Raw genomic sequence first — 10388 nt, forward strand, 5'->3', positions numbered from 1 at the left:
AACGTAGTGCCTGTTCTTGAAGGTGAGATGGGTTTCTTGCAGAGAGCAAAGAGATGGATTTTGATTCTTAATCCATTCACTTAGTCTTTGTCTCTTGGCTGGGGAGTTCAGTCCATTGATATTTAAGGTTATTATTGAAAGATGTGTATTGGTTGCCATCATTTTGATTGCTGCTTGTGTTCTTTAATTTTGTGTTTCCTCAATTATACCTTTATTTATTTTCTTTCATTGCCCCTGGGGTATAGTTGTTCCTTTCTCAGCTCTCTGTATTGCTTCAAGCATTCTTTAAAGGGCTGGTTTTGTGGACATGTATTCTTTAAGGCTATTCATGTCATAGAAGATTTTTCTTTCCCCTTCAACTATAATAGACATTTTTGCTGGGTAAAGTATTCTGGGCTGGCATCATGTAGAATTGAAAATACCTTGGTCCAGGCTCTTCTGGCTTTCATAGTTTGCATTGATAAGTCAGCTGTAATCCTGATGGGCTTTCCTTTGTATGTGACTTGTTTTTCTTTTGCTGCTTTCAGTATTCTCTCTTTGTTCTGTACGTTTAGTATTTTCACTATGTTGTGAGGAGTTTCTTTTCTGATCCTGTCTATTTGGTGTTCTATTTGTTTCCTGTATTTGTATGGGGATGTCTTTCCTTAATTTTGGGAAATTCTCTTCTACAATCCTGTTTAAGGTCTGTTCAACACCCTTAGCCTGAAATTTTTCTCCTTCCTCTATTTCTATGATCTTTAGATTTGTTATTTTCATGGTTTCCCACATCTCTTGCATATTCCATTCCTGTTGTTTTAAAATTTTTCCATACTCTTTGCTTGAGTGGTCCAATTCTTCAACTTTATCCTCCAGTGATGTCCTCCAATGTTGATATTCTGTTTTCCATTTCATTCATTCTAGCGGTGAGGCTTTCCCCTGTTGTTTCAAGTTGGCTTATTGAGTTTTCCACTTTGTTTTTCATTTCTGCCTGAGTTTCTTCAATGTTTCCATCTCTTTTGTGAATTCATTCACAAGTTTATCCCTATCTTCTTTTAGCTCTTTGATTTGTTTGTTCGTGTGTTCTTTAAATTTGTTGAATTCCTTGATTATGTTTATGATTGTTCTTTTAAATTCAGTGTCCTGGGTTATCTCTAGGGGGTTCTTGTCGAACTCTTCTACAGGACTGGTGGAGTTTGGTGAGGACATAATGTTTCAGCTTTCCATTTCATTATTCTTTCATTGTGATTTTGGCTTGTGAATTTCTTTCGTTGTTTATAATTTTGATATGAGAATTAAGTTGAAATGTGCTTCTGTTTGTATTATTGGGGTGCCTAGGTCCTTTCCTTATTGGTTATGTAAAGCTGGCTGGTGCAGATTTCAGGCTCTCTCAGGATTTATTTTGGAGGGAACTGATGGCTTCAGATCAGCTATTCAGGAGTACCCACAGAAGCCCAAGTCAGGTTCCAGTCAGGTACACTCAGGCTTCCTCCTAAGGTTTGAACCCTACCACATGGAGGCAGGTTCATGGTGCTCTCAGGCAGTCCCCTGCATTCTCAGCCCCTATGCCAGAGGGAGGCCAGAACCCTGTACTCTCTGGCAATCTAGTCTGCTGAGATCCCAGCCACTCCCCCGATGGTGGTTGGAACCCGCCCCCTCAAGCTGTCTGCCTTTTTTTGGTCTTTTTGAGACAGGGTTTCCCAACTGACCTGGCATTCCCTATGTAGACCAGGCTGGCCTCAATCTCACAGAGTGAAAGACTCTTATCTAAGTAAGGTTATGTGGCTGCAGCAAAGGTAGTAGCTAGTAAGAGCTGTCCTGCAGAGCAGCAAGCAGGTGATATAAATTATGAATAACGTTTATTTCAGCCAAGGGTACAGAGTTCTGAGACACAAGAGCGCCTCACAGACACTAAGGGATTATGCAATCTTTATAAAGACATTTTTAAAGTAGCATATGTATTCTGTAATGCTTTGTTTTCAGTTGCCTCTAATACAAGATTTGCATATTAATTAGGTTCAAGAATTAATATAAATTTTAATCTAAATTCATATTGAATGAGTTGTTGATATTGACCATCTAGCTCTTTGAAATTGCTATGCTTTTCTTGTATAGCACAATTTGCATAATAATTTGACAGACTGTTCTCATATTAATTGGATTTAGTACTTAAATGAGGGATTTTTTGATGTTTAGGACAGAGCTCTCTGCTCCTTTGGGGTGGCTGGCACACATGTGTCCACAGGACATATGTCAGTAGGACGTGTCCGTAGGGAAACTTGTCCCCTTTGGAGCCTCTTCAGTCTGTTACTATCTGAGTAAGATCCTCTTCTCGTGGATGGGTTTCTGCAGTGAAGAGAAACCCAAAGAGCCCTTTCTAGACTATTAGACGGAGAAACTACACTTGAAAATATAACACAGTGTTGCAGTAGCCTTTTTAGTGCCGATTTTAAAACACCATTGCCACCCCCTTGAGCCAGCTGGAATATTTTTCAACTCATAGCAGTTCAGCCATCATTTTGGATGTTCCCCCGCCCAGTTCAGGCCCCAAGATATTAGAAATTAAGATGTGTTTTAAACTGAGAACTTTTGTAGCCCTATCTGTGCATGTGTAAAATGGGGGGGGTGTTTAAACAGTCCCATCTGAAAGGAATGACAAGAGTTCCCTTCCATTAAAAAGAGTATCGTGTAGTGAAACTAATTGCCTCAGTCAGAATCCAAATGACTGTCGATTTAGAAAAGAGCTTTAGCGCTTTCTGGCAACCATAATTGTGGTAATAGCCTAACAAAGAATGTTTGATATTGCTCTTTAATTGCCTCAAGGAACAATGCATACTCCAGTGATGGGTCAGCTCATTTATCATGTTCCATTTTGGTTCACTTGCCTCACAAAACATCCAGCTTCCTTTGCACACTCTCCATCAAGTGTCAGCTACTGGCTGACTGCTTTCAGCCACACTGTTCTGATTAGCTTTTAGGGGCCAGCTCCCTTCCTTCTCTCCTGCTGGGGCTTGAGGCCAGGGCATCACCTTTTCTGCTGCCAGACAGTAAATCAGTGTCTCAGAGCCTGGGCATTCTCTACTTACGCATGCAGAGCCCTGACTTCAGGAGTTTGGTGATTTAACTATTTCGCTTGGCATGGTTCTTAAATTTTTTTTTTTTTTGGAGGCCATTTTAAAAATTATTTGTATGTACAGAAAACTCAGCAGTGTACATTTTTAAACCAGTCTGGTGGCCAGTTCTTTGGTCTTTGCCTTCTCCAGCTCTGCAATATGAGCCACAGATTTTTGGACCCAGGACATTGCCCCTGCGGTGATGAGAGATCTCATGGTATCTGTCATTGTAATTGGTCCTGATGGCGTCCATCAGCTTAGCCCAAGCATCTTTGTCTTCCAAATTAACCAGTGTGAAGGGAATAGTGATGCTTGTCTTCCTGTGGACCATCCACCCCAGCCTGACCTTCTCCTTGATGATGCAGTAGGGGACCCCCATCTTGCAACACAGAACAGTCAGGAAGACCACCAGCTCGATGGGGTCTGCATCATGTGAGATCACCACCAGCTAGCGACCTTCTTCTCCACCAAGGTAGTGACAGTAGTGACCCCTGCTAGGACAGGGGCCGCTTGGTGGGGACGTCCCCTTTGCCGGTAGCTTTCCCTCTCTGCTTCTCCTTTTGCTTTTTCTCTGGCCTGTACTTGTGTGTAAGCTTGAGTGGCTGGGTAGCTGTTTGATGGTCCAGGGCCAGGGTAAACTGCTTGGTTGCAGGTGGCACTTTCGGCCGCTTTTAGAGGATAGCCCTTTGCCTCTGTATCCTTCTGTTATTGGACCATTTGACGATGCAGGTGGGGTCACTTTTCAACTGGATGCTCCATCCAATGCCAAAGGTTTAGGCCTTTTCTCAGAGGGCTCAGGACCTTTTTGGCCTCCTGCTTCTTTAGGACCTTGACCTTCTTTCCTTTCCTTATCTTGCTCGTCTGGAGGAGGAAGCTGATTATTCTTCATTCAGACTTGTATTGTAGAAACATTCTAGTGATTTGCCTGGAGGAGAAATGTCTTTTCAGTAATTTAGTTTTAGAAAATCAACTTGTTATGTTTTAATGAATGTTAACCATAATTTCTAAGTACATATTTTGAGTGTGCTTTAGAAAACTGAAAAAAGTTGGTTTTACAGTTCATTACTAGGATTCCTTCACCACTTATAAATTAGAATACACTAGAAAACTATCCACTACAGAATGATGTTTCTCTCTCTCAGTGAACTCTTCAGAAGCAATTAGGAAATTCTGAAAGGTTTCTTTTGTTGGCTAGCCTCTGGCAAAGCTGTTGTCACCTAGTGCCCTGACCAGAGGGGAGGCCTGACTCTCCATGGAGTCTTTGGCCTGCTGTCTTTTTGCTCTGACATAAACTGACACTGACACTGACATTGCCAGGACCATGGAACCTCCTCTACCTCACTTCTCTCTTTGGGCCAAATAGTTTTCCTATAATGACTGGATCTCACATGGAATGAGAGGATAGTGCAGGCAGGCCCTGGATCGGAAGTAAGGTCTGTAAGGCTTGTGTTCAGAATTCTGTGTCTTAGGGCAGAACTGCCACATTTGTTGTGTTCTGTGCATTGTTTCTCTGGAAAGCTTCTCTCCTAGTCATCCTTTCCTCCCTCTCTCTCTGTCTCTCTCTCTCTCTGTCTCTCTCTCTTTGTGTCTCTCTCTCTTACTCCAATTCTTTCCTCCTCTCCTTCTTTCCTTTCTCCCTCCCTCCCTCCCTCCCTCCTTCCCTCCCTCCTTTCCCTACCCCTCTCCATAGACCTAAAGCTCATACCACACATTAAACTGATCCTAGTTCCCTAGTACTATATACTTTCAAATGCCTGTATACAGAAGTCAAGTCTTTTAAAGATGAGTTTTATTTTTAATTATGTGTATGCATACACATATGAGGGCATGTGCCCAGAGAGCCAAAGAGGGCATCAGAACTGGACTTAACTGGTTATAACCTGCCCAATGTGGGTGCCGGGAACTGAACGGGGCTCCTCTGCAAGAGTAGTATGTATTCTTAACTGCAGAATCATCTCTCCAGGTCCAGAAGTCAAGGTTTTCCAACTTTACTGTCGTTTATTAGCTTTGTTCTCACTGGCAGTAAGAAAACCAAAGCACAGCATGTCTGTCTATAACCACATGCATGCTCATGTTTGTTAAGGGTCAGATAGCCCTGCCCCCTCACCAACAGGGTCTCAAGGACTTCTCAAGCTCCTGAGAAAAGGGAACCAAGCTGATAAGCACCCTGGTTTTTGAAGTCAAGAGAAGCAGACTTTTCTCCACTGTTTGGCCAACACAGCAGGCTTCCCCATTGATGTCTAAAGAGGACAGGTTTTAACAGTCCCGCTCTTCTACTCCCCCCGCCCCCCCCACCGCCCAACTTTAAAAAAAAAAAATACATCTTTGCACAAACTCTATTCTGATGGAGTTTTATCTGTGTCCTGGTGCTTCCTCCTGATCAACAGGATTCATCCACAGGCTACTTTTTATCTATCAATGTTATGTGAGGCCAGTCATTTGGTATAATGGCAGAAAGGCCAGATTTTAAGGTGAACACGTAGTGTTACTAGTCGAACCATAGAAATCAGAAAGCCTAGGTAACTATGCTAAATAGATTATTTGAGATTTTTTCCAATTTTAGAAAAGCCTAGATTTTGGTTTTTCATATAACACTGTAAGAGCTACATTCATGACTCTACATGTTCATGCTTCTGATTTTGCACTAGCTCTAAACAGTAAAAGGACCCTAAATTTAAAGGGGAGGGAAAAGAGAGGGAAGGAAAGAAAGGAGGAAGGGGAAGGGAAGAAGAGAGAGGAAAAAGAGAGGGAACCTGAATGAGAATGAGTGAGGTTGCACACGCAGGTCATGAATCTGGAAATATACACAGCACATATCAGGAGAAAACTCTGTGCCTTTGGCGGCTCTTGGCTAAAAACTTTGTGTTTAGTGCTGATTATAAGACTTCACCAAACTGATTTCTGAGCAGGTCTCAATGAACAGGGGAGGGGCTGATGGTCTTGGGTGCCTGCAGAAGCAAGTGTGGACACTACTGCCCAGGACAGTTGACAGTATCTCCTCCCTTGAAGAGAGCTTTTGGCCAGACTCAATCCCAGAGGCCCTGCATTTATCTGTGAGCTTAAATTTACATAGTGGAAGGTAGAATGGCCTGGAGGAAATGCTGTGCTTTGAGGTTACTTTGGGGGTTCAATTCTGGGTTTTCAACCTATAGGCTTTGTAATGTCTAACTTATTTCTCTGAGCCTCAATTTCTCCATTTGAAGATTAAGACAGTTTAAGGAGTAAATGGAATAACTTAGGTGCAAAAATGCCTCGTGCTTAGTAAAAATCCATATAATCCATGCTATTCTCTTTCTTCACTCCTGAAGACTATCGGGTGGTGGGACATTTACAGGAAATAGATTTGGTTCTCCTTTCCCCTCCGACTAAATAAATCTGAGCGCATCAAATTTTCAGGCAAAGCTCTTGAAAATTACCTGGTTACCCAATAAGTTTTTGAGCAAGTTTCTAGAGAAACTCTAAGAATGGAGAAAAGCTAGGAAGATAATTCTGGGGGTAAGGTACCCTGTAACTTAGCTGATATAATGAGACTACATGTTGTTCATTTTTGTACTTTTTACTTTCTTAATTGGCATGCAGACTATTGGGTTTCCTACGCAGATGGCAATGTACTTTGCTCATGCTAACCTCCACTAGCTCCACTTTTTTAGTGAATTTTTACGAATTTTATATAGCACATCTTACCCCTCCCCTAGCTATACCACTCCACAACTCCCCCTACTGGATTTCATGCATCCTATCATAATGTTAAGGCCTATCAAGCCAAGTTTGTCTCCCCATATGCCTCTCAGTGTGAGTCCATCTGCCGGAGCCCGGTCAATTTATCTAGTGTCACACCCTTAAAGATACCAACTCTTCCTCTCCTAGTAGTTATCAGTTGCCAATAGTTCCTCAGCTAAGACTGTGGCTTCTTACCCATGTCCCCATTTTTTTTGCTAGGTTTTTGTCTGGTTTGAATGTACATAGGTCTTGTGCATGCTGTCACCATTGCTGTAAGTTCACATGAGCAAGGTCCCAGCCACCTGGAAAACTGTTTCCTGGTGGTCGTCTATCACCTCTGACTGTTACGGTCTTTCTGCCCCCTCTTCCACAGTTGTCCCTGAGACCTGGGTGGCAGAGATTTGATATAGGTGTCCTACCGAGGGACAAGTGCTCTGCAGTCTCTTATTCTCTACACTTGGGCCAGTTGTGACTTTATTGCATGAAGAAGCTTTGCTGGTGAGAGTTGAGAAAAGCATTAAGATTCTCTCTGCTCTCTGTTCGACTGTGTCCCCTAAGCCCTAGATGTAGAAGTTGCATTGTAAATGTGTCACTTAGGACTGAGCATCTCACAGACTCTAATTCTCTGTGTTTGACCAGTTGTGGAACTCTGTAATACTCTCCATATGTTGCAAAAAGAAGCTTCTTTGATAAATGGTGACTGGTATACCTGTCTGTAAATTTAAGGATATATAATTAGCATATAGTAAGAAGTTACCTTTGTCTAGAGGTGTGACCAAAAAATTTTTTCTCTAGGATCTATGACCTCTCAGCCATGTGTATTTGACTGTGTTTACAGTACCACACATGAGTTCACTCCCATTATGTAGGCCTTATTCAGTAGCTGTTGATTACCCCAAGTGCCACTACCTCACCAATAACGGTAGTTTGCTGTTCCACTCATTGTTGAGGTTAGGGTTTACAGCTGGGTCGGACCAGTGCTTGGTTGTTTTGTGAGAGGAGAAGCAGGTGGAGCCCTAAGTTCTCTTACTGTGATGCTTGTCCTTGCATTTTCTGATCCTGTCCAGTAGAAAACACCCTACAGGGAGGAGAAGGTTCAGGGAGTATGCACAGAGTTTGAATCTTGGGCTATCATAGTTATTTAGTTCCTTGCCGAAGAAGACAATGCCATTATCAAAGAGAGAAGGACCCTGGATCTCAGAATCCTTCACCACTAAGTGAGCCCATTCGGGCCTAGCCCTCCCCTATTTTGTGACTGCCTCCTACTGCCCTATTCTACCTAGAAGCTGTGTCAAGTTGACTCCAGGCTCCTTGACTTATCTTTAACAACAGATTGCCTCTCAAGATGGCACTAGGCTGAAGTCTTCTGAGACACAAGCTGTGATAAAGTAGACTCTCTCTCTACTGCTGAACCCCACCTGAAGTCATTGTCTCACAAGATCCCCCAACTCAATTCAAGGCTTGTGAGAAGGGTGGGATGTCTTGTGGGTAAGACTGCCAGTATCTTCACCAGTGTCACGTGGAATGATTTTTATTCAGGCTTCAGCCTCCCTCTGTGGGGGGGGGGGGGGGGGAGGCAGGACTGTGCTCTCGGACAGCCTTTGTTTCTCTTCCCTCTCCCCATCCTGTCAGCCCTCTGTCATTTCCAGTGTCCTTCACTTTTCCTCTTTGGGGGATAGAGTTCGTTCTTTGCTATCCTTCCCCTGTAACCGTGTCACATGAAGGCCACTTCTACCCACCATCTTACCCCAGAGGTCTATTTACTTTTTTTTAGAAGATTCTGTAACTTGGTGGGAACTTCTACCTTAGTCTCAACAGGCACAAAGCTCAATTGGAGGTTTTAAGAAGGTGATGTGTAATTAGTGCTTTTATTCACAGTTGGTTTTCTTTAGAACTGTTATGCTGCTTTGAAATTTTCATAATTTTAAACAAGAAAGTAACATTCAAAAATATCTAAATTGGCCAGAGCTCACACAATCTATTGGCTATTTGAGAGGATAAGATGTATTTTAATGCTCCCAAGATTTCTTCCATACATTCTTTTAAAATACCCTGATTTGAGGTGTAATGCTCCTTGTGACATCCTTTCCCCCAGTTAAATGCTGGAGCCTGCTAAATCACTTGAATATGTAATAGACCATTATATTAAGATTTTCATTTAACAGAATAAAAATATTAAGACTTAATGATTTTTAAAGCCACAAGGTAAATTTTGCCAACCCATTTTATTATCTTCAGAAACATATTTTAAAAATATTTTCCAGATCTAGTTTAAGTTTTGATAGTAAAAATATTCATTGTAAACACAGATTTTATAACTGTTTTTCTTCTTTTCAATTTCAGGGTCAGCCTGGTCCTCAGGTAAGTGATCTCTCTTCTGACAAATTAGCAACAATGTAATATTTTCCCCAGTGAGGAAGTTTTCCTTCAATTCCTTTCAAAGAACAGAAGAATACTCAAGGCTGGTAATCAAGATACCACCTAGTAGAACAAAGATTTCCCAGGGCTCAAGCCTCAGGCTTCTTTAAGGTCCAGTGAGTCACATAAGCTGTTGGGCCAGATGGCAAGTTTAAGTGTGTCATGATACAAAGAGAAACTCTTAACTGATCTGAACCAGTGCCCTAGGACTTTAATGCAAGGCACAATAACTTGGTTCATATCTGGTATGGGCTGGTTTGCATTAGGTGCTGCTTAATCATGTATTAATGTTAGTAGAACCGATTCATTATTTAGACTACAATCCTACTAACTTCTTTTGAGTCAGTATAGACAGACATTGGCTTTCTTCTCCATTTTCAATATAAACGAACAGCTGCAGACATGATTTATGATCGCTATCAATACAACCCACAGACAATCTTTGAATCCTAAATCATACTGAAGAAAAATAACAAATTTTAGGACAAGGAGGAATGAGTGTACAGGTAGAAGTATTACAAAAAAGGAATTTTTCACAAATAGCGTACCAGATTCAAACTCAAAATACTCAGTACCTCCTGGTCTGCAGGATGCTGTAGAAAGGAACCGTAGTATGTTTACCATGCACACTGTAATACCTGCAAACAGTGCAATTACTTAAGGTGCTCCTGTGCATCTATCTCCCTGCCTGTTCTGCCCTAGATTGTTTCATAATAAGCCATTTCACGATAGCTTTGCAGTCAGTATCATGAATTATTTATTATGTGTTAATCTTTATCCTGCTCCACATGATCATTATTTATAGTTGTTCTGAGCTCTGTAGGTAGAGTTGTCTAATAATACGGACAGAAAACTGCATATGTTTCAGTACAAAACTTCTCTTCATACCAAACTCACGAGAAAAAGTTAGACCTTTAATTTGTATTAATACCTGAGAATACTGTCATTATTTATAACTTTGCTTTTGTGTTCCAAGTTAGTTTAACTGTTAGAATAAGCTCACATAAGAAAGTTATTCAAAATTTAAAGTTGCTGTATTACAATAGATGAACACCAAGTGAAAGATGTGTCACGTGTTTTGCATGCTTTTATATAGTGCTGACAACAGCCCTGGAAAGTGTGTGTGTGTGTGTGTGTGTGTGTGTGTGTGTGTGTGTGTGT

At 41.6% G+C, this 10388-nt stretch overlaps 1 protein-coding gene and 1 pseudogene across 5 annotated transcripts in view; one reads left to right on the forward strand and one right to left on the reverse strand.

The window, feature by feature from the left end:
* The window catches only part of Col25a1 (collagen type XXV alpha 1 chain), a 514093-nt gene that overhangs the window by 323822 nt on the left and 179883 nt on the right, over positions 1–10388 (forward strand). For all 5 annotated transcript variants that reach the window (XM_008843537.3, XM_008843526.2, XM_008843531.3 and 2 more), the window contains exon 5: positions 9153–9170. In XM_008843537.3, coding sequence (XP_008841759.1) covers positions 9153–9170 — 18 coding nt within the window. The remainder of the gene's footprint in view (positions 1–9152; positions 9171–10388) is intronic.
* Positions 3195–4412, reverse strand: LOC108491342 (annotated as a pseudogene).

This window comes from Nannospalax galili, unplaced genomic scaffold (assembly GCF_000622305.1).
Source record: "Nannospalax galili isolate Female #2095 unplaced genomic scaffold, S.galili_v1.0 scaffold571, whole genome shotgun sequence".
In the NCBI taxonomy this organism is placed as follows: Eukaryota; Metazoa; Chordata; class Mammalia; order Rodentia; family Spalacidae; genus Nannospalax; species Nannospalax galili.